General features: G+C 42.4%; 2 protein-coding genes across 3 annotated transcripts in view; one reads left to right on the top strand and one right to left on the bottom strand.

Annotated features, from left to right (window-relative positions):
- MED12L (mediator complex subunit 12L) overlaps window positions 1–25,474 on the bottom strand; it is a 393,418-nt gene that overhangs the window by 97,836 nt on the left and 270,108 nt on the right. Inside the window, exons 16-18 of the mRNA XM_069975432.1 lie at window positions 21,495–21,642; window positions 15,894–16,012; window positions 13,091–13,234 (exon numbers count right to left, since the gene is read on the bottom strand). Of these exons, the coding sequence (XP_069831533.1) occupies window positions 13,091–13,234; window positions 15,894–16,012; window positions 21,495–21,642 (411 nt within the window). The remainder of the gene's footprint in view (window positions 1–13,090; window positions 13,235–15,893; window positions 16,013–21,494; window positions 21,643–25,474) is intronic.
- The window catches only part of P2RY12 (purinergic receptor P2Y12), a 56,141-nt gene that overhangs the window by 23,545 nt on the left and 7,122 nt on the right, over window positions 1–25,474 (top strand). Inside the window, exon 1 of one of the 2 annotated variants that reach the window (XM_069975436.1) lies at window positions 13,025–13,371. The exons of the other annotated variant lie outside the window; for it this stretch is intronic. The gene's annotated coding sequence lies outside the window, so the exon portion shown is untranslated. Of the gene's footprint in view, window positions 1–13,024; window positions 13,372–25,474 lie in introns of those variants that run through there. 2 annotated transcript variants of the gene reach the window in all.

The raw sequence follows: 25,474 nt of genomic DNA, 5'->3' as shown, positions 1-25,474 counted from the left end.
TAACACCATAAAACCGGAAGGGTTAAATGATTTCATTTCATATATGTGCTTTAAGTAAAAGGGATCTTAAGTACTCAATACCCGTAAAGAAGCGTCTGCGGCAATCAGCTTTAGCCTCAGCGTATCATTCAGGCAAATATCTACATAAAGAAGGAGAGGAGTTGACAGCGAGGCCTGGAACACATTATGCGTTCCAGGGTACATCTATCACATGATTGGACCTGAGTCACATGATCGGGATCCCGGACGGAAGATTAATTGATCACCAGGCTATGATTGAGTCACAGCTCTTGAGTGGCCACTAGGAACGTCAATCAAAAGGGCGGCGTATCATGGGCTATATTTAAGGAAGCCTGGGAAGAGGAATCAGTGTGCGGCCATCATCAGAGCTGACCACATGGATACCCTGCAATGAAGTTCCAATACTACCAGCGCAACAAGCCCCTGAGGACTAATCGCACAAGAAACGCGTAGGACTCCAATATCGTGTATGAATGGACTTCTAAAGGAAAGTAAAATAATGAATTATTATTTATAAACCCATATTTGGAAATAATTGTAAACATTGAAGGGATAATGATATGAAAACACCATAAATACATTAACCCCTTAAGGACAGAGCCTGAAATGGCCTTAATGACAGAGACAAATTTTATGAATATGACCAGTGTCACTTTAGTCATTAATAACTTCGGGATGCTCTTACCTATCCGGCTGATTCTGAGATTGTTTTCTCGTGACATATTGTTCTTTACATTTCTGGTAAATTGGAGTCGATACTCATAACAAATCTTTATGAAAAAAACCCAAATAATGTGAAAAAATGTGAAAAAATGCATTTTTCCAACTTTGAAACTTTTTTGCGTATACAGAAAGTGGTTATACCACATAAATTATATATTAAATAGCATTAGCAACATGTCTACTTTATGTTGGCGGCATTTATTAAACTATCTTTCATTTTTTTTAGACGATAGGAAGCTTAAAACATTAGCAGCAAATTTCCAAATTTTCAGTAAAATTTCAAAATCAGATATTTTTAGGGACCTGTTCAGGTTTAAAGTGTATTTGAGGGGCCTGTATGTTAGAAAGCCCCACAAAGCACCCCATTTCAGAAACTGCACCCCCCAAACTCTGCAAAAGCACATCCAGAAAGTGTTTTAACCCTTTAGGGGAGTCACAGAAATAAAAGCTAAGTGTGTAAGGAATTTGAAAATTTTAATTTTCTGTGCAGAGATTTTATTGTAATCCAATATTTTTCATAATTATAAACCTATTACCAGATAAATGCACCCCAATAATTATTGCCCCGTTTCTGCAGTTTATAGAAATACCCCATATGTGGCCCTATTGCGCTATTTGACGCAACCACAAGCCTCAGATATAAGGGAGCGCCTAGTGAATTTCAACGCCTCCGTTATATTTGGTCATTTTTGACTGTACCACTTCAGGTTGGCAGAGGTTCTGGGGTGTCAAAACCTAAAAAACACCCCTAAAGGGACACTATTTAGAAAACTACACCCCTCAAGGAATGTAACAAGGGGTGCGGTGAGCATCTGGACCCCACAGGCGCTTCACAGATTTTCCGAACAATATGGCGTGAAAAAAGAAAAATTTATTTTTTACACTAAAACGTTGTTCTAGCCTTCAATTTTTCATTTTCTTAAAGGGATAAGAGGGAAAAAAAGACAAAAAATGTGTAGCGCAGTTTCTCCCGAGTACAGAAATACCCCACATGTGGCGATAGAGTGCCAAGGGGGCGCAGGACGAGCCTCCAAAGGGAAGGAGCGCCAATTGGCTTTTGGAAGCTGAATTTCACTGAAAAGGATTTCAAGGGCCATGTCGCATTTACAGAGCCCTCGTGCTGCCAAGACACTGGAAACCCCCCACAAGTGATTCCATTCTGGAAACTACACCCCTCAAGGAATCTAACAAGGGGTGCAGTGAGCATATGGACCCCACTGGTGACGGGCACAAATGTGGAACAATGTGACGTGAAAGGGAAAAATTTCATTTTTTCACTTTTATGGCACAAATGTGCCCGTCATCAAGGGGTCCATATCCTCACTGCACCCCTTGTTAGATTCCTTGAGGGGTGCAGTTTCCAGAATGGGGTCACTTGTGGGGGTTTCCAGTGTTTTGGCAGCACGAGGGCTCTGTAAATGCGACATGGCGTTCATCATCCATTCTAGCCAAATCCAACCTCCAAAATCCAAATGGCGCTCCTTCCCTTCGGAGGCTTGCCCTGCACCCACATGGCGCTTTATGTCCACATGTGGGGTATTTACGGACTCGGGGGAAATTGCTCTACACATATTGTGTGTTTTTTTCTCTTTTAACCCCTTGTGAAAATGATAAATTCAAGGCTAAACCAACATTATAGTGTAAAAAATGTAATATTTCATTTTCACGCCACATTGTTCCACATTTGTGCCCGTCACCAGTGGGGTCCATATGCTCACTACACCCCATGTTACATTCCTTGAGGGGTGTAGTTTCCATAATGGGGTCACTTGTGGGGGGTTTCAACTGTATTGGCAACACAGAGGCCTTTTGAATGCAACATGGCCCCTCAAAATCCATTCCATCCAAATCCAGCCTTCAAAATCCAAATGGCGCTCCTTCCCTTCGGAGGCTTGCCCTGCACCCGCATGGTGCTTTATGTCCACATGTGGGGTATTTACGGACTCGGGGGAAATTGCGCTACACATTTTGTTTTTTTTCTCCTCTTTTAACCCCTTGTGAAAATGATATATTCAAGGCTAAACCAACATTATAGTGTAAAAAATGTAATATTTCATTTTCACGCCACATTGTTCCACATTTGTGTCCGTCACCAGTGGGGTCCATATGCTCACTACACCCCTTGTTACATTCCTTGAGGGGTGCAGTTTCCATAATGGGGTCACTTGTGGGGGGTTTCAACTGTCTTGGCAACACAGGGGCCTTTTGAATGCAACATGGCCCCTCGAAATCCATTCCATCCAAATCCAGCCTTCAAAAATCAAATGGCGCTTCTTCCCTTCGGAGGCTTACCCTGCACCCGCATGGCGCTTTATGTCCACATGTGGGGTATTTCCGTACTCAGGGGAAATTGCTCTACCCATTAAATGTTTTTTTTTTTATCTTTTAACCCCTTGTGAAAATGAAAAAACATGACAAGATTAATGATTTAGAGTAAAAATTTTACAAAAATTACACTAAATGTTGGTCTAGCCTTGATTTTTTTCCATTTCCACAAGGGGTTAAAAAAGAAAATGAACACAAAACGTGTAGGGTAGTGTCCCCTGAGTACGAAAATACCCCACATGTGGGCATAATGTGCCATATGGGCACAGGGCAAGTCACCAAAGGGACAGAGCGCCATTTAAAAGCTGGAATGGAGAATGGAGGCCATGTCGCAATTACAAAGCTCCTGTGCTGCCAGGACAGTAGAAACCCCCGACAAGTGACCCCATTCTGGAAACTACACCCCATAAGGAATCTAACAAGGGGTGCAGTGAGCATATGGACCCCACTGGTGACGGGCACTTACGTAGAACATGTGCCGAGAAAATAAAAAATACAATTTTTTTCATTTTCACGTCCCAAATGTGGCCGTCACCAGGGGGCCATATCCCCGCTGCCCCCCTTCTTAGATTCCTTATGGGGTGTAGTTTCCAGAATGGGGTCACTTGTGGGGGGTTTCTACTGTCCTGGCCGCACAGAGGCTTTGTAATTGCATCATGGCATCCTCTAATGGGAATGGCGGCCATACCTATTTAGCTGGGGAAAAGGGACAATTCTAATTTATTTGGGGGTATTAGGCCAATTATTAGTTTATAAGGTTGGAAATGACAGGTGTCCATCAAATTCAACCTGTGTTGATCCAGAGGAAGGCAAAAAAAAACCCTCGTAAGGCAGACGACAGTAGCCTCATCACAGGGGAAAAATTCCTTCCTGACTCCATAATGGCGATCAGAATAATCCCTGGATCAATGTGACCCCTGAAATAGGAATAAGGGACAGAATTTAGAAAATGTAGAACCCCAGTGACGTGTGGTGCACCTTGAAGCGATCCAGTATGCAGAGGCCGGGGTGATCAGGACAGGTGTCACACTGGAAAATGGTGTCCTTCCTGATCCCCCTGTTACGCCACACTCTGCACTTCTTCTGGGGTCTCCTGTTCTCCAGTGTGGGGGACGTCACCTGGAAAATGTTGTCCTGGTGCGATACGGGGTCCTTCATATCCAGAAGCGCTGGGTCCGCTCCATGGCTGCTAAATATTAGGGCTCTATTACGGCTTCTGATATGTTCGGATCGTGCCGCAAGCTATAGTAGCTCGGGCAGCAAGAGACCAGAGGAGGGGGTGCTGGTATAAAAGTTATCCCCGTACAGGTGGTAACCTTTATCCAGCAGTGGGAAGATCAGTTCCCGGACGATCTTCCCACTAACTCCGAGGATGGGGGGGGGGGCATCTGGGGGCTGGATTCGGGTGTCCCTTCCTACATACACTCTAAGGGTACATGCACACTGCGGAATCGCGACAGATAACCCTTCGTGCATTCCACAGCTGGCACCCACCGGCGGACTGATGCAGGCGCACGTCTCCACACGTGTCATAGACTCCATTCTCCACTCTCCGTCCAACGTGTTCATTCTTTGGATGGACGACGGATTCCGCCCGTGCATAGAATGGAGTCTATGACACGGGTAGAGACATGCGCCTCCATCAGTCCGCTGGTGGGTGCCAGCTGCGGAATGCACAAAGGGTTATCCTTCGCCATTCCGCAGTGTGCACGTACCCGAAATCTGTAAGTGTACCCTGAGGTACGCTCACAGAGTGTGTAGAATTTCACACCATACCGTCATCTCTTATTGGGACGGTACTGGCGGAAAAGACGTGTCTGGGGGGCAGCGTACGCTACGCTACCCCCAGACACGTCACTGGATGATGAGGATGATGAGGATGAATGGAGGAAAGAAGGATCCCCCCCATTCATCCTCACTGGCTGTTTCGGTGTCGGAGGTAATAATAACGTATCCCTCTGACGCCGAAAACACTCTGGGGGCCATCTTTATACGGGGATTAGTATATGGGGTATATAGTGGTGTAGTGTCAAACTTTATTCAATGTAGTGTGGTGTAATGTAGTGTTTTTTACGTGTTTTTTTACAGTAAGTATAAAAAAAAAACCTACGCCAACAAAGGAGTTGCTGATAAATGCCGCACTTATGTGCGGCACTTATTAGCAGACTGTGGCAGTAGAATATAGAAAAAAAAACACCCTACGCCAAAAAGGAGGAGTTGCTGATTAGCAGCACACTTTCGTGCGATGCTGATCAACACTCAGCGGCGATAGGGTGCGGAAAATAGAAAAAAAAAAATTTGAAAAAAAAAAAAATTTTTTTCTACATTCTGAACATCCCTGTAGCTGCTGATAAGTGTATTACACATATCAGCCGCTAGAGGGCAGCAGAGCGCAAAATACGGAAAGAGCCGACGCTGGAGCCGAAAATAGCCGAGAGAAGCCGAACGTGACGTCACGGAGGAAGCCGAAGACCCGAACGAACACGAGGACGCCGCAAACCCGGAAGACGCCGATCAGGAGCCCGGGACAGGTAAGTAATGTACAAATACCTGCTCTGGACCCCTCGGCTACCTAGCTGAGGGGTCCAGGGCAGGTATTTACTATTTTGTGGGACTCTGATCGCCGTGCCACCGGCCCGATCGCCGTGAACGGCCGGCCGTTCACGGCGATCGGGCCGGTGGCACGGCGATCACCATTACTTTTTACAGTAATGGCGGTCGGTGCCGTCCTCGGACAGCACCGACCGCCATTTTTTTCCGGGTCATCGGGTCGCCGATGACCCGGAAAGGTTCCGATCGCCGCTATTGGCTGATCTGAATTGATCAGCCTATAGCGGCGATCGTAAGCACGGGGGGTGTTAACCACCCCCCGTGCCGTGAAGCTAAGATGGCCTGCTATGATTTATAGCAGGCCATCTTCCCCGACCGCTGTGTGTGAACACGCAGCGATCGGGGAAACATCGGGCGTAAATTTACGCCCCTGATGCGCCAAGTACCAGGGCGCGAGGGCGTAAGTTTACGCCCGATGTCGTTAAGGGGTTAAAAGACTGTTGCACATAAGTGTGCAATCAACGAAGTGCAATAGAGACTGGGTGCAATCATAAATGCAATATAAAACAGTGCAATAACATCGGTGCAAGAGAAAGTGTGCAATACCATATGTGCAATAGGAACTGTGCAATACTACAGATGCAATATGAGTTACACAAAAAAATTGACTGTGATTGTGGACTAAGTGATGATGGTCGTGAAGAAAAAAATTATTGTTTATTGATTTCTTCTTCTTTTGTTTTTTGGTTTGAATTTTTAATAAGATAAATAAAAGCTATATTTTAATTCCTTGTAATTCAGTGAGTATATGTTATAATAAGGAATAAGAAACATTTTCAAAGTATCTGATTGATCAGTGTTATATATATATATATATATATATATATATATATATATATATATATATATATAGCTTATAAGTATGAAAAATGAATTAAAAAAATACATAATTAATGTTTTTTTACATATACAACAAACACATTACTAATGGTATTTGGCATGTAGTGCATACTATGATTTACTATATGAAATACTAGGTTTTATATGTATTCTCTTTGTTTTACTAATATTTAAGATGCTTGAGTGCCACTTTAGTCTATTTTAATATTACGCCTGCGTATCATGGATCCATGTTTCATGGGTCAAAAAAAAAATGGAAATCGAAAATGTAAATGGGTCCATGCTTTCTCCCTGATATTATACTTTTATCCCATGTTTAGTAGTACCTTCAAGACATGCCTTCAGTATCTGCTAGGGGGGGGGGGGTCTATTGATGGGAATGACAGCTGAGCTGCACTAACCCAGCACCAATGTTCTCAAAAAAAGGAGTGCTGGGTGACAGACTCCTACTGATCAGATATTGATGGTCTATATTGAACATAAGACATCAATAAAGAAAAAAAGTCCTTTAAGGGGGGGGGGGGGGTCTACAAGTGCATTAGGGCCAATAGCAGATGGCAAATTACACCTTTTTCTCTCTCTAGTCCCAATCACTTTGTCAACTTCCTCTATGTCCTACATCACTCATATTTACAGTACTTAGGACTGTAGTTATAGTAAAATACCTGCTGATCAACAACTTGTAAAGGAATACTAAGTAATATCTTGTGCAAGCAAAGCTGTAGAACAATATTTTCCAGCTTTTCCTGGTTCTGTGTCCTGCTTCCCTGGTTGGTAGAGAACGGCATGTTACGAAAGGGGCAGGCATAAATGGTAACTAAAATCAACTCCAGCTCTGAGCGCATGGTCAGCTCAGGTGCGGCCAGATTTAGTTAGAGATTTCTTAATGTACACTGGTCTAGATTAGGGGTCCTCCTTTGTTCCTTTACCTAGTTTACTTCACTTCCTCTATGCATGCCCAGTTATACAGGTTTTTATTGCAGTTAGCACCCCCCAGTGATGGCAGAAATCTGTTATTTATTTTTTCATGTTTTTCCCGAACTGCTTTCAGATGATTGCAAGTGCTGCCCCCTACATTTTGCCATAAATACTGCCTAGAAATTAAATTGACTTGTACGTAGAATAAAGAATAAAGGGTCACTTCTTTAGGAGTTGAGGAGTTAATCTGACGGCCACACACACAGGTGAACAACTTGTTTATAGGTTAAAGCTCTAAGGCTTAAAGCTTGCTTTATGATAGAGATATTACAGGGTGTTTATGTAGATGTGATATGACATTACACCAATCATTTTAGTACAAACAAGAATACATTAAATCAATAGTAATGAATAAATGAATACACACGCTGACATAATTATTCCTACCTAATAAGATAGACTTCCAAGGCCAGAGCTTGCTACGCTCACATTTATGCAATTATTCCTTCAAGGCCATAGGTGTACATCCTTTGCGTAGTATCTAGGTAAAGGTTCATGAAGCTGGAGACTTACAATTAACTAGATTCTAATGGCTGAGGCTACACAACAATGATCATTGCAACAGCAAGTCTCATCCACATTGCACTGAGGTCTATGGAAGCAAAGTTATGTGCAAAGCTATCAAGGATGAAGTTTTTGGGATTGCTGAGCTGCAGTCGCACTATGTTACTTTCACAATGTGATACCATTCACTAACATTAGGAGTGACACAACATCGCCTTGTAGCACTAGCCGTAATCTATCATTATAAATCAATAAATGCATGCTATTCTTTATTATTCATACCAAGCCACCAATTTTATCTGTGGTGCCTTACATATTCCATCTGATATCTGAGCCAATCTATGGGTGATGGACATTGTAACTTCTTTATAACTTTGGTTATAACTTTGGTTATAACATTTTTATTTATAATTCTTGCACATGGGGAAACGGATTGTAGTTAGGGTAAAAGTAGAGAAGGTGTCAGCCAATAGGTTGGCCCTTATGAAGATTTGGCTTCTCACTCCTGCATGTGGTTGTATGTACCCGTATTCTATCTTAAGGCCATGTTTACACAGTGTATATTTTAAAATTAGAATGGCTGTTGTTGGCGATTAAAATAACGTCCATTCTTGCCTTAAAGTAATGCACTGCATTGAACTCTATGGGAACAGTGGCAGTTGTTCACACACTGTATAAAACAGCAACCTTTGTTCGGTATGGCCAAAATGTCAATTATTTTCGGCCACTAGAGTGCAAACAACGGTCGTTGTTCTGCTCTGTTCACACAATGTATGGCCGTTGCTTAACCATTGGCAAGAGTTCAATGGTTAATTGGATTGCAGGCCCGGCCAAATGTGCCTGCAATCCAAATAAAATAAAATGATGGTCCTGCAGCCGATACGGTATTATCGGCTGCAGGAACATGACAAACAGCAGCTGTTTGTTATATGTAATGTGAACGTAGCCTAAAGCTTTTTTTTTAAATTGTTAATGGGCTGTTTTTAAATGCTATTTTAGCTCAATTATTAAAGGGATCCTGTCACCGGGGACACAGGCACAGAGCCTGCCCGACCCCCCGGTGCAGCCCCCGGATACTTACCCTTTCCGACAAGTCCCGGTTCCAACGAGTCATGGTGACAGGTTCCCTTTAAAAGGACTTTTATTTATTTTTTTTATATATATTTATAAGAAGCTACAAGCAATTTCTATCATTCTATCATATACATATAAAAAACATGTATGACAAACATGCCGGCATCATCTCTTACTTATCACAGTGATCTGCCTGAAGAGTTTATATCAGATGATCGGTTAACAATGTGTCATAATGGTAATGAAAAATAATATAGTAAACCACAGGCTAAGGTTCACACCGCCATTATGGTCTCTGTCATAACAAAAACCATGATTGAACTGCCAGAACCATTGACTTATAAGTCCATCAGGATCCTTATTAAAGTGAATCTGTCAAATGTAATTAAAGGGGTACTCCGGGGAAAATGTATTTTTAAATATCTTATTACATAAAGAAAGTTATACAAATCTCTAATATACACTAACTATGGGAAATGCACGTATAGTGCTATTTTTCTCAATTTAGTAGATCAGGCATGCTTTACTTCCTTTAAAAAAAAACATGACGTCACGTATCAAGTCTATCTACCAGCAGGGGGCGCGTGTACAAGTATAGAAATGGAATAGACGTCTATTCTCCCTGCATGTGCCGGTAACCCCTCCCTCTGCCTGGTCCTATTACAGCTGCTGCCCCTGTGTGAGCGCTCCTTATCTGACGCTCACCCCAACTAGCCGCCCGTCTTCTCAGCCCGTCTCCCCCCCTACCCAGTCCCGTGCAGGAGCGCTCACCCTCCGCCAAGTCCCAGCAGGGTGAGTGCTCCTGCACCTCCCCCCAACTTGCCGCCCCTGATTGGTAAGCCGGCAACCTGGTCCTGTGCACGAGCGCTCACCCGCCGCCCGGTCCCGGCGGGGTGAGCGCACATGCATCTTCTATCTTGCCGTCCAGTCCTGTGCACGAGCGCTCACCCGCTGCCTGGTCCCGGCGGGGTGAGCGCTCAAGCTTCTCTTTACTTGCCCCCCCATCCTGTGCACCAGCGATTACCCGTCATCCGGTCCCAGCGGGGTGAGCGCTCAAGCTTCTTCTAACTTACCGCCCCGTCCCGTGCACCAGCGCTCACCTGCCGCCCGGTCCCAGCGTGGTGAGCTCTCGTGCATCTTCTCCTTAGCAGCTGCACCTTTTGCACCAAGCAGCTTGCTTCTGAGCCAGTCTCAGCCCGCCGCCCGGTCCCGTGCATGATGAAGCTGCTGAGACTGGCTCAGAAGCAAGCTGCTTGGCGCAGAAGGTGCAGCTGCTAAGGAGAAGATGCACGAGCGCTCACCCTGCCGGGACCGGGCGGCGAGTGAGCGCTCGTGCACAGGACCCGGCGGCCGGCTTAAAAATCAGGGGTGGCAAGTTGGGGGGCAATGCAGTAGCACTCACCCTGCCGGGACTTGGCGGAGGGTGAGCGCTCCTGCACGGGACTGCGTAGGGGGGGAGACGGGCTGAGAAGATGGGCAGCTCCTTATCTGACGCTCACCCCGGGGCAGCAGCTGTAATAGGACCAGGCAGAGGGAGGGAGAATAGACGTCTATTCCATTTGTACATGCGCCCCCTGCTGGTAGATAGACTTGAGACGTGACATCATATTTCTTTTGAGGAAGTAAAGCCTGCCTGATCTACTAAATTGAGGTAAATAGCACTATATATGGATTTCCCATAATTAGTGTATATTAGAGATTTGTATAACTTTCTTTATGTAATAACATATTTAAAAATACATTTTGCCCGGAGTACCCCTTTATTGTTCCAAACTGCTGACACGGTTAGGTCAAAGAGACACATGGTACCTTTCATATATCCGTTTATGCTTCCAGTACATAGAAAAAGTGTCAGAAAGGCTTTCCCATGCTCTTGACCTCCCTCTTAGGGTGCGTTCACACTAGGGAAACCAAGAAGAAATCTTTCTGCAGATTCCGCCGTCCACCCATGTCAATTCTTTGGGCAGACAGTGGAATCTGCCTGAGCATAGAATGGAGTCTATGGGATGTGTGGAGACCTGCAGAGGAATGGAGAGAGGTAAGAGCTTGTTCACACTTGTGTTGCTTGGCGTCCACTTTTTCCGCCGGTGGCGCCTGCGGGGTTCGGGGGGCCCTTTAGGGTCTGGTCCTGTGACAATGGGGTTTCGGGCCATTCCGTGGCCCCCCTTCTCTGCTTGCGCACGTTTTGCGGGGATTGTGGTCGCTGACCGGCACAGTGATGTTTTTTGGTTAGGGACTCGTGTGTATCAGAAGACCTGCACGTGGTACATGAGGCAATATAGTTTGGCCAAATTATATACTAACTTCTGATGTTGGTTTTAAATGTAGCTGAATAAGCTTTCGTGTCAGCCATGGGTACGATGTGCAGCCATTTCTGTCTTTTTGGCTTGTGCATATTTTATGTATTCTGTCCCTTTTTTCATTGTGGCTAGCACTCGTGCTTTGTAAGACCCATGTGATCCAAATTAGCAGGAAGCACCTGTGTACATAAGGGGAGGATCTCCTAGTATTCTCCCATTCTACCTGCAGAGGAATGGAGAGAGGTAAGAGCTTGTTCACACTTGTGTTGCTTGGCGTCCACTTTTTCAGCCGGTGGCGCCTGCGGGGTCCGGGGGGCCCTTTAGGGTCTGGTCCTGTGACAATGGGGTTTCGGGGCCATTCCGTGGCCCCCCTTCTCTGCTTGCACACGTTTTGCGGGGATTGTGGTCGCTGACCGGCACAGTGATGTTTTTTGGTTAGGGACTCGTGTGTATCAGAAGACCTGCACGTGGTACATGAGGCAATATGGTTTGGCCAAATTATATACTAACTTCTGATGTTGGTTTTAAATGTAGCTGAATAAGCGTTCGTGTCAGCCATGGGTGCGATGTGCAGCCATTTCTGTCTTTTTGGCTTGTGCATATTTCATATATCCGTTTATGCTTCCAGTACATAGAAAAAGTGTCAGAAAGGCTTTCCCAAGCTCTTGACCTCCCTCTTAGGGTGTGTTCACACTAGGGAAACCAAGAAGAAATCTTTCTGCAGATTCCGCCGTCCACCCATGTCAATTCTTTGGGCAGACAGTGGAATCTGCCTGAGCATAGAATGGAGTCTATGAGATGTGTGGAGATTCAAGTGGGAGCGCACGGGGGTGAGAAGAATCCGGGGGAAATTCTTCATGCAGATTTGAAGTGTGTACGCACCCTTATCCCTGAACTGGCTTGATTGACAGTCAGCGGCAGGCTGAGCTTCAAACAGGGTAAGGGACTGGAGAGGAGGAGGTGTTACAGCCCACAGAAGATCAGGAGCTCGGGAAAGCCTCTCTGACACATTTCACTGGAGAATAAAACATTATTCTGACATTATTCTCAATTATTATCAGATAAGTTGCACTTTATTTTTTGCACGGTATCCAACAGAACGGCTGATGTAGGCAATGAAAGTTGTAAGCAAAGCCCTATAGTGGTGTCAGCTCTAAATTATGAATATTTTATAATGCCTTCTCTTCACCTAAACATCTGCATTTTATGAGTATGACCACCTGCACGCTGAATATGTTATTACTGTACATATATTATCATGTGCTCTTATAGAAATATATCCAATCCCCACTATCTTTATATATTTAACATGGTCTTTAATAATGCATGGCGCATGTACAGTAAATCATGTATAGCCTCACTGAGCCATAATAACCTTCAAGGCCCTTTCTGCTAGACGTGTTGCAAGCTTTTAACAACATTGGTAATTGTTTTACCCCAGGTCCATTAAAATGATCAGACCAATTATTAGAAGGCAGATAGCTGAAAGTTTCCACGTCTGTGCAGTACATCTAACAGAGCCCAATATTTCAATAGAACTGCTCTATTTGCATGGTAACACAATGAGATTAGTGTCTGGCTCCAGGCACAGTCTGTTTAATAAGACAATCTCCAGTGCTAGGCTGCAATTATTCACTGCCTTGGAACAACACAGCTTTCCGGGATCTCCATTCACCCAAGAAAAACATTATCCTGAGAGAAGTCTCTGTTGTTACCTGTACAGCAAAATCAATAAGACCATTGATGTTGAGGGCCGGTTCCATTAAATCAAAAATAAGTTGGACATGGTGAGCCAAGGGAAGATGGTAAGAAGTCCCAGAAGCGAAGCTTGTAATCTGTTCCAGCACATTACACGATATCTGTGAAGACAAGCAAGGCTCAGGACAGTCATTTCTCAGTCGCTGGTTGCTATATATTACAGGAGCACACAGTCTCTACAGAAGTATTTGCCCTCTGTGTAACACTGGCTGTGTATTTTGTTTTCCCTTGTGACCAGGTAAGTTCAGTTAAACAAAATAATAATAATAATAATTTCAGAAATTTTAATTTTTAGTTTTAAAAACCATGGTACATGTTGGATAGATATTAGTATTACAGTAGATTAGGTTGACTTGACAAACTGTGACACTCATGTGTTGGTAGTGAAACATTTTGTAACTTAGTCTTTTATAATGTGAAATATACTTGTGCTATGGTGGTTGTGTGACATATGCATAGCTCCTTTCCTACCACAATGTTAGTAATGTGGAAGTGTAAACAGTTATAGCTCCAGATGTTGCATAAAGTATACTTTATGTTTTTTGAACCTTTTATTTATTTATTTATTTATTTATTTTTATTTTGCATATGTTGATTTACTGAGAAATTTTCTCTGCCCCCCCAAAAAAATATATATATATTACCTAAACCTTCTCCTTGATATACATGATGTGCAATGTGTTGTTTTTAATAGAATGTAGTGTATATATAATGAATAGTGATGAGCGAATACTGTTCGATCTAATAGATATTCGATCGAATAGTGAGATATTTGAATATTCGATATTCGTACGAATATCCCGCGAATATTCGATAAATGTTCGATAAGCGTTCGAACCCCCCAGCTTCCGGTTTTACCCTCCAAATGGTCAAATAGATGTTTTTCACTAATCGAATACTTGTTCCGATAGACTTTAATGGGATCGAATATTCGATCGAATATTCGAATATTCGCTGGATATTCGTACGAATATCGAATATTCGAATATCTCACTATTCGCTCATCACTAATAATGAAACAGTAACACATGTTATTCTATTCTGAACATACATTTCTATTACTTACCACAGGTGGTCTTATTGTGAAACAGGAATCAGTTATACTCACACGTGGCTGATTTGTTGCACAAACTTCTGTCTCGCTTGAATATTTCTCAATGGGGTGTGCAGAAATCCATACAGCGTGGCAGAAACAACCCCATTAAGATGTATGCAAGGGATTTTTCAATGAAAATTTTTGCAACAAATCTGCAATATGTGAGTATGCTCTCCTGTGACAGCTATAGGTAGAATCGGTACAATTGTGCAGAAAAGGAGATATGTAATTTCAGAAATGATTTAACATGTATTGTATCTATATAGGAGATAGATAGATAGATAGATAGATAGATAGATAGATAGATAGATAGATAGATAGATATGATCAGACTAATAGAAATTACAGGTAGGCTGGGTTCACACTATGTATATTTGAGGCTGTATTTGTGAGGCTGTATAGCAACCAAAACCAGGAGTGGATTGAAAACACAGAAAGGCTCTGTTCACATAATGTTGTAATTGAGTGGATGGCCGCCATTTAATGGCAAATATTTGCTGTTATTTTAAAACAACGGCTGTGGTATTGAAATAATGGTCGTTATTTACTGTTATATGGCGGCCATCCACTCAATTTCAACATTGTGTGAACAGATCCTTTCTGTGTTTTCAATCCACTCCTGGTTTTGGTTGCTATGAGGACCTGACATGAGGACCAAATACTGCCTGAAATATACATAGTGTGAACCCAGCCTTGCAAGTCCAATGCAGGAGCAAAAGTTGATAGCTGGAAATGAGCATTCATCAAAGCTGATTTTTATGGGAGCTTGTCATTCTGTACAAACACTCTCCCCACCTCATTGCCTCACTGTAAATGACCATAAATGTGTTACTAAGTGCACCTTTTATGCACTTAGAGTGTTAGAGTGAGAGTTTCATGTATGGAGCTGCCACCACAATCTTTACATACTGTAAACCAGCGTTCATCTCTGGGGATGCTGGAGGGGTTGGTTACTTTACAATTTAGAATGTATGAGAGGGTTAGGTATAATACATATAATCACAGCACCTATTTTAATATTACATCATCGATATATTGACTCTTAGTTTTGGTTTTGTTTAGTTTGAGACTTCAATTTTACATCATAACATGCTACCTCTAAAGGCTTCATTTACATAACAATCACTGGGTGTCAGACAAAGTATAGACACTTAGCAGCTGTGAGTGGCAAACTCCTGTGCCATACATCTTAGAACATACTGAGTTAGAGGTAAGTTAAAAGAAGTATTCCTGCGTATACCTTTATAACGGATGTTTTTTTTGTTTTTTTTTTTTTTTACCACCTGCCTAAGTACTAAATTTAACAGGCTGTATTGTGCTTGGAAGAACAGCTTCTTTTTTTTTTTACCCTGATGAGCTTTGACCCTGTCATCTCATTACCGTCTATGTCTTCTCAATACAAATGCATTACCTAACTTGGAGTGAGTTACAGCCTGTACAAATAACTATTCTCATCCACCCTTTGATGTCCATTGTGTTGGATAGGTGTAGTTATCGTATGTATTACTAAGCATCTTGCTGCACTTTCCCATATAGGAAGGTTCATCGTGATAAGACACAAAGCCTTTGAAGAAAGTTAATTTCCTTTCATTTGCATGTGTGTTTTACATCCTTGCATTCCATGAGCTATAATATTTGCATAGAAAGTAGTAATGAAGAAATACCTGGGATGTTACATGATGTTGGTCAAAGTAGGACAAGTGCTGCAGCCTGGAAAAGGTGCTTTCTAGAGTAGGAAGTGTTTCCTGCTTGTTCTTTCTCATCCGTTGTCCATCATCTCCAATTAAAAAGACAGGGACAATATTTTATTCATTGTACAAACTGTAATTTCCTCACAACTAAGACCTTGCTTTTAGGTAGAAGTTGAGAAATTTCGCAAATGCATTGCCTAAAGGCCCTATTCCACGGGACGATTATCAACCGAATTCGGCCGATATCGGCCGTTACAGCCGATAATCGTCCTGTGGAATTGACAGCAACAATCAGCCGACATCGTTCATGTCGGCTGATTGTTGCAGTCATTTGTTTTACAACATGTTAAAAATAAACGACTGATACAGCAATGATCTGCTGCCGTAGCTCAGAGGAATAGGAGCGGCGGTAGCAGACGCTGCTGTATCCTATGGGCTGCCCGGACGATCAGCGATCCCCCAGACAGCCCCCTCCGCAGCTCCCTACGCCCCCCCCCCCCAGACTCACCCGCTCGCTGCCGCCACGTGGAATAGCGGCGGCAGTGAGTGGGGAACGAGGCGCAAACAAGCGCTAATAGCTCCGGTCAATCGGCCCGTGGAATAGGGCCTTTACCTGTAGTAAGTTACAGCCAGTACAAATAACTATTCTTATCTACAGTTATCTCATCTACAATTCTGCATGCTGCTGAGGTAACATCTCCCAGCATGTCTAGTACTTAGGTTGCATTATAGACAATGTAAAGTGAACACAAGGCATTGCACAGTAATATGTGAAGGTAATGGGTAGAGATTTCACTCTGGGTTTCTAAAAATAATTGTGGATTCATCAGCAATTCAGTTAAGACTAATCACAAAATACATGAGCAGGGACTCCTGTCTAAGACAAGAGTCCCTGCTCCTGTTCACTGAGAGAGGAGGCACACATTATGTCTTGCTGCTCCATTATATTGTCTGGGCTGGGTGCTCAATAAATCTGTGCCTCCCTGTGTGCTCCCAACCTAGCAAGTGTAACTGATGAAGCAAATAATATTAACTGTGCAGCAGCCCTTGAAATGGCTGCCTATTCCAAATCTAATTCAATAGCAGATTCAAGTGAACCATTGATTTGCCAGTTTATGGCCCACACCTGGCGTTGAATAAAAATACAGACAAAAATTACCTCCAAAATGAGGCTTAAATAGTGACGGTAATGCTACCAGTGAACCCAACTCTACAATTTTCAGGTGGTACCACAGTACCCAAGAATATGGCCTCATTGAACTCAGCGCAGTCTTATCCACTGACCACCACATAAAAACTGTGATTTATTCTTTAAAATCACAGCTGTTAGATGGATCAGAGGTGCGGATGGATTTATTGTTAGAGCGATGACATATAAAGCAATGACTGAACAATTTAGGTTTATCATGGATACTTCTGTAGAACATTAGAGAACAGACAGGTTCAGCCTAGTGTGTGTTCTTACTTTGGATCAATTTTAGAATGACCAGTAAGTGCAGAGTAGAGTAATATCATTAGCTTTTTCACCACATGCATCTTAACACTATGTTCACACTACGTAAGTTCTGCAGAAATTACGGCCGTGATTTCTGCGGTACTTATGTAGTGCTGCAGGCTGAGGGAATCCCGGCCGGAGTGTATACACATAGTATACACTCCGTCCGGGATCCCTAGCGGCGCCGTAGAAAACTGACATGTCAGTTTTCTGCGGCCGCTATACAGTGAATAGCGGCCGCATAAAACCCTGTCAGTTCACACAATGGAGCAAGCAGCTCCGGCCACATGCTCCATTGGGTGCAGTGGGGAGTTCTGATGCGGGCTTGCATCAGTTGGGATGATCTTTTCTGAGACCGGCCATTCCATGACCCGGCGGGATCACGGAACGGCCGGTCGCATACTACGTGTCCACATAGCCTAAGACAACAAGCACACTATAAAACACTAATTTCACTATAAAAAGTTGACATGTGTTCTCAATGAGGCCAATAATGCTCTATAAATGTACTAGTGAGAAGTACAGGGAAGATTTGAGCGACCAATAAGGGGCAAATAGAACAGCTCTGCTAAAATAGAACAAGAAAGGGATTTTTTATACCACCACCATGATAGCAAGAGTATAATTAGATAGATAGATCAGTATTGTTAATGCTGTTTATTACAACTCTTTGATCACATGTAACATTTGTCCACTAAAATTGTTACCTAACTTGCAAAGTCATTCCCTATTTATACGATAAAGGATATCTATTGGATTGTAGGTGGTCTGACTGCTGAAATCTCCTATGATTTTGAAAACGGGGACTTGTAGCTTCATTGATTCTTTATGGAAGCTACTATAGATAGCGTTTGACTTTCTCAGTGACATCCATAGAAAATGAGTGGAGTTGCCAGATGCATGTGCAACCTGCTGCTCCATTCCAACAGGAGACTCAAGTCACAAGGCTACAGGAGGCACCTTAAAGGGGTATTCCACTCAAACACAACTTTTCATTTTTTGCTGCCCATGGTGAGACTAACAATTCATTCCATGCTTGTTATTTCTATTCAGTCTCCTTCCCCCAGTTCTAAGCTGCTGCTTTCTGAAGACACAAAAATCTGTGTATCAGCCTTTCTCTCTGTCTATTCCTCTGTCTATTTTTTTTTTTTATGTTACAGAGGGGGGTGCCTACATGTGGAGATCTATCTACCAGTGGTCTTAATTACATGCAGAATAATATTTATTGGGGGCTAACTACTTGTGGTTGTCTACATGGGGGATACTATGTATTGTGTAGGTGCTGGCAGAGGGGGACTTACTACTATGTGGGAGCACAGAGGGGTCTAACTATTATACGGATGCTCAGAGGAGACCTAACTACTGCTTAGCGGCACAGAGGACCCACTACTTCATAAGGGCGCAGAAGAGACCTGATTTATGTATGGGGACACATAGGGGACCTAACTAGAAACTAATAGAACATGTTATTAGGCTTTTCATTTAACTTGTTTTCTTTTCTTTTTTTTTTGTAATTTTAATTTTGCTATTTTTAAGCCTAAATAATCTCTGGAAACTTTTTAGAATATAGGCTATGTTCATTTTTGGTGGACAGACATCATTTAACAGCAAATAACAGCCATTATTTTTGTTGCCCTCTTTTTTGTATGTGCAGTTCTCAGCACCATTCAAAATCTTATATGCTGCACATTCATGTATACTGTACCTCTATAAAACAGCATTCTGACGGTGTGTGAACATAGCCTTAGGCATAGCAACGGACGCTGTTAAACAGCCGACCTCCGGGCTGTACTCAGCCCATTCCTGCAGCCGATACCTCTTTATTGGCTGCAGAAACATTCTTTTTCACAATTAATTTGCATGCACCATTGGGTGTATCAGCAAATCAATTAGCCATTTACTTCAATGCAATGTATGGCCGCCCCTTTAATGGAATGCCACCCCTGCAGTAAAGAACGGACGCTGATGCCATTGCAATCAGCGTCTGTTCTTTACTAATAAAAAACGCTGTGTGAACCTAGCCTTACATTGTAGGCTGGGTTCACACTACGTATATTTCAGTATTTGGTCCTCAAGTCAGGTCCTCATAGCAACCAAAACCAGGAGTGGATTGAAAACACAGAAAGGCTCTGTCCACACAATGTTGTAATTGAGTGGATGGCCGCCATATAACGTTAAATAACGGCCATTATTTCAATATAACAGCCGTTGTTTTAAAATAACAGCAAAAATTTGCCATTAAATGACGGCCATCCACTCAATTACAACATTATGTGAACAGAGCCTTTCTGTGTTTTCAATCCACTCCTGGTTTTGGTTGCTATACAGCCTCACAAATACAGCCTCAAATATACATAGTGTGAACCCAGTAAATGTGTAACATACATTTCACCTTCTACAATACACAGGCAGTAGCCAAGATCATGACCTCTCTATGCTAGTATTTGCTATCACCTCCAGCTTCAGGTCACATGAGACAGAAAGTATGTGACAGAAAAGTATGTGTGAATTAAAATCAATTCACATTAACTGTAATGTATGTGTCTCTGTTAATAAAGAGTAGTTAGGAAGGTTACTGACTTTTTTTTATTAGTAATTTTTATTTTGTATTGTCCCGTTCAGAGAGCCATAACATCTTCTGTCAGTGTAGCAGTATGAGGTCTTGTCTCGTGGGATGAGTTGTCCTCTCTAGTAACAATAAATTTATGCTTGTTGCTATTAGTAAACTGTTACAGCTAATTTGGGAGGGGGAAGCCCCAGTCTAAAGCCCCTATTACATGGGGCAACGTGGAGAGCAAGTGAGCGCCTGTCAGGTCAGGGCTCGCTTGTTCCTCATTCCTCCGCCTGCAGCCCGCGCTATAACATGCGCCAACAGAGAGCGAGGAGGATCGGGTAAGAGCCGGTCGGCTGCGTGGAGCTGTGGTAGGGAGGCTGCCCGGGTAATCGTCAGATCATCCAGGGAGCCTATAGGAGACATGTACATGTCGGCTGATCATTGTCTTCTATTACACAAAATGATTATTGGCCAATTATTGCTTTGTGTAATAGGGCCAGGCCTTATTGACACGTTCCATAATTGTGTCCGCAATTGTTATTACCCATTGATTTCTATACAGCTATTCACACATCACATCAGTAAATTACGAGTCCGCATTCTAATCCGCAAAAAAAAGGAACATGTCCAAGTGCAGATCCATTTTTTTTATACGAATTTACCTATAGACGTCAAATGGATGCGGTTGTCTTTACGGATTGTAACTAGAGATGAGCGAACCGGGTTCGGGTTCAAGTCGATCTGAATCCAATCATTTGGCATTTGATTAGCTGGAGCTGCTGAACTTGGATAAAGCTCTAAGGTTGTCTGGGAAACATGGATACAGCCAATGACTATATCCATGATTTCCACATAGACTTAGGGCTTTACCCAAGTTCAGCAGCCACCGCTAATCAAATGCCGAAGGTTCGGGCTCGGATCGACTCGAGCATGCTCAAGGTTCGCTAATCTCTAATTGTAGCCTTTTGACATTTGTATCATCCACAAAAAAAAATTGCAGTTGCAATAGACAAACATCTTTTTTTTAAACCTGATCAAATTTATTTAAACTAGTACAGCACAGATTTAACAGATCCACAAAAAATATGGATTGCGGATGCACTACGGATACACTAGACACACAATTGGTATTTTTTGGCGGATTTGGGCGGGGTTGGGGGCGGATGGGGTTCGAGTGCCAGTGAGGGGGGCGGCAGCCTGAGGTTTGCCTCAGGCGGCACAGACCCCAGAATCGGCCCTGGTGCCCTGGTAAGTTAGCCTGTACTGTGGCTTAGGCTGTGTGGCTTGGCTGGTAGGCATAGTTTAGACATCCTGAAAGCAGTAAGCTGGGCCCAGTAGAAAAGAATGGTAAAGGGAGGTTCCTGAGGCTGCAGTCCTTGTAAGCAAGAACATCCATTAGCCTTCTCATTGCCCTAAGGAGACCTACTTTGAGTCCTCCTCCGAAACGGTATATGTCTCCTCTGATACTGACATGGTTACTCCTGATATATATTGTTGCAACAGTATATTTAATAAAAGGAATTACCAGCAGATTCACTTGTGCCATTTGTATTCAGAATCTTTAAGAGATCTTTGGTAAGTTTCCGTAGCTGATGTCTGGCCTCATCTCGCTCTCTTCCCACTCCATATAGTAGAATCATTCTCTGGTTACATTCATGACTTGATGACATTTCCTATAAGTTAAATAAGGATGAAACAGTGGAAGTTAGCAGAGCGACCTCATGTATAGATACAGGTACACCACTACATATAGACTTAGTATTTTTCACACAGTTAACCAAATACATGGATGTCTGGGGTTCTGCACCTCAAGATTTACTGGCTTCACATTCCTATGGACAGGACTGGCACTGTTTTGGGGAAGAATTAGACCTTTTTTTTTTTTTAATCCATTTCAACGTTTTAAAGATTATTCCTAAAGATTTGCAGAGATTACAGGGATTTTAAAACATGTATATTCATGTAAAATGTATATACAGTATATAACTTAAAAGGAAAGCATCAACAAGTTAGAAGAATCTAACCTGCTGGTATCTCCCTATAGTGTACAGGGAGCTGAGGATGAAGGTAATTTTCTCACCTTCATTCTCAACATTGTTTCTGTGATATTAGGAGTTTATTCTTTATGTTAATTAGGCATTTTAGTGCACTTGGGGCGAGGCTATAACCCAAGTGCAACGGCCACCCACTGGCCAGTCCATCCCCAGCTGGGCCACTCCACTCATACTCGTTTAAAGGAACGGGGGAGACTGGGGGCCAAAATGCCTAATGCCTTATAAACTCCTAATAGCACGGAAATGGCTGCATGCACTGTAGGGAGACATCAGCAGGTTAGATTCTTCTTCAGGTTAGATTCGTTTGTTTTTAAAGGTGAATTTCTGCATTAATAATGCAGACTAAAGCAGACATACTTACACCAAAATGAAAACATCCAATGTTTATTTCATTTTATTTCATCTGTTTATTATTATACTCTATATACCTCAATAACTTTATTGATGGAAAAAAATGCTCTAACAGCACCCCATATCTCCTCATAAACTTGCACAGGAGTTTGGATGGGACATTAATGTCTTAATCTATATAATGTATATAATCTTTTTGAAAGTGACTGAGAGAGAAAGACTCAATATTATAACATTTGGAAAGATTTGTGTGAAAGTCAAGAAAGTTTTCAGTCCTCATTCAGTCTGGGAGTTTCACCAGGCTACAGATCCACGTGCCTGTTGATGGAGTCTGGTTGTTGTAGAGAGTGTGAAGGAATTTACCTCCACTTAGTAAATCCAATACGAGCTCTTGTTTATCTTCCTGTAGATTGCCAAATGGTTTATTTAAGATAACACTGAGTGACTAAATAGGAGATTTGCATTTAAAAAAAAATGTAAAAGGTCATAAGAATTATGAATGAGCCTCCTTTGTTGCTAAAGTTGGTCATACACGTTTGACTAATATTGGACAAACTCAGTGATTTCAGAAGATAACCATTCAATGTGTATGGTGATCTCCTAACTGCACCCTCACCCCTGTTCCCATGTTATATGTTGAGGAACAGAGGGACTGAACACTAAGACTTTGTCCTGCATCACCAGAGGTGTCTGACCGCAGCTTGAAAAGTCATTAAAAATAACTTCTGACATGTCATTAGGCATGTGAGACCCGCTGTGATCCAGAGATATAGTCAGAAAGAGAGCGTGGCAGCAGTGCGACCCACTACCTGGCTGCTCGCTAATTCTGACAATGTAGGCTGATAGACTAATTGTCAGTATTAACTGATCAGGAGATATGGCTGGGGAGCATAACTGTGCTCAGCCAATTGCGGCTGAGCAGCTGATGACGCGGCAGAGGGCGGACGGCACTAGGGACGGTCGGAGCAGTTCTGCCGGCCGTCCGAAGATGACATCATTGGCACAAGATGGCGGCCAGGGGTCGGCAAGAGACAGGTATGTATAGAGCACTACACTTCCGGGTCTGGTGTGGGTGGAGGGAAACACGGGGAAGGGGCAATTCACTAACATAACATACATTACAAAGTTGTATAACTTTGTAATGTGTGTTATTTAGTGAATAATTGTTTAGCGCCGCACTACCCCTTTAAGTGTTTTTGAGCTCTTTACTTGTAAAAAGCTGTATCTTGAAAGGTAATGTATGGCCTAGATTAGTCAGATTTTATTTTATTTTATTTTTTTTTTATCACAATCAGACGCCTTTTTCTCGACATTGTGTGAACATAGCCTAATGCTGGACAGATCACTTTCTAGCAACTCCCTCTTTGTCACCACTGACAGAAAAGGAAACCACAGCTTAGCTTTAAGCCTAATGGATAGACTGAGACCTGCACATTTTCAGGGATATTTTATAATATAGATAAAGTAAAAACTTGATAAAAAAAAAACAACTTGATTAAAAAAAAAAAAAAATTGATAACACATTTGAGAGTATGATAAATGTTCTAATTTGAAGCGACTCTGTACCCACAATTTTTATCCCCCTAGGGGACTTGTATGAGGAATCAGTTGATTGCTTATATGAATCAATGCAGTACCTATTGATCCATTAGATTTGCGCTCTATTGGATTGGTACAGCCTGTAGGCTATATCAATAGTTGAGCCACAACAGCCATAGCAGAGGTCTCCAGCTTCCATGACAATGTATAGTTTCCTGCAATAGCATTAGAAGTAGTCACTCTATCCACTGCACCGCCAATGACATGTTCCTTTAAAGTTCCCATGCCTCTGTCAGAATTGAAAACGGCATCTAAACAGTTACAATAGCTGGCAACGGAGACTGTTCATGCTGGCCTTTAGTAGCTTGGAGCAACTGGGTATAGAGAGGGCTCAACTCCTTAGCCTTCCCTATGCCTTTTACTGCAACCGCATCATAATGTAACTTTACGTCGTTATATAAACAGGAGTTAAGTCTGTCATAGACACAGCAGTGGAAGTGATACCTTAGTTTGCTCTAAGATATGTACTATTCTAGAAAAAAAAAAACAACCGAAATAAGTAAATAGTACCACAGAGCAAAAATTCATCCTCTTGGTCAGAGTTTACTATGTGTCATAGACTTAATTGAGTACAAGAGTGGAAACAAAATTATACTTTGAAGAGAGTTTCACACACAGCTTTTTGTTACAGTTTTTCATTCTTTTTTTTTCTCTAGCAGAAGTGGATTCAAAAGGAATAGGAAATATAAAGGAAGGATCTATAGTCTAGTAAACTCTTGCTCATATAGTAAAAATATCAGTGAAAGTGCTAGCAGAAGTAAAATATCACAAGCAGCTGGTTGTGATGATATTTTTTAATTTTTTTTTCTACCAGCTTAAAGGATGTTGCACAACCCATGCAGAGTAACTTTAGCCTTGTTGCTGTTCGTGCAAATATTTTATATAAGACAAGATTAGAGAAGTGATGGAGACACAAGGGTTTCCTCTTAAGAAGGGGCAGTGTATTGTATGGGTAGCGCATTGTGCCCAACCTTTTGTCACTTTTTTAACCCCTAACAGTCACAATAGAATTGGCATAGCTCCTCTGAGATGTTTTTTTCTTGCTTGGCTGTATGAGGGGGCTTGTTTTTAGCAGGTGTGTTGTAATTTTTTTTGGTACCATTTTGGGGTATAAAGAATTTATTAAAAGGAAACTATCAGCATATTAGAAGCATCATTCATCCGGTGTTCTGCAGTGATGAGCGCCCAAGTGGCGTCACCGTAGAGCGCCGCCCCAGTATTCATTAGAAGGGGCGGGCCAGCTGGGGCACAATGGTGCACTGAGGGTGGTAGTCTTGCCCTTAGTGCATCAAACCATCTTATTAACATATGGATACTGAAAACTGGGACCTTCCTTTTCTGCAAATTAGTGTTAGCTATGGTAGCTAGGCCTCTGCATTGCCAATTCAAAGATCTTTGCAAGATTCAGGCTATGTTCAAACACAGTAAAATAAAAAGAAATGTGACCGTAAAAAACAAAAAAACTGCAGTTTTTTGCTTAAGCAGGTGGTAAATAATGAGC

This window comes from Dendropsophus ebraccatus, chromosome 6 (assembly GCF_027789765.1).
Source record: "Dendropsophus ebraccatus isolate aDenEbr1 chromosome 6, aDenEbr1.pat, whole genome shotgun sequence".
Lineage (NCBI taxonomy): Eukaryota > Metazoa > Chordata > Amphibia > Anura > Hylidae > Dendropsophus > Dendropsophus ebraccatus.
The sequence above is the reverse complement of the archived record's forward strand: the minus strand, read 5'-3'. Positions and strand labels throughout refer to the sequence as shown.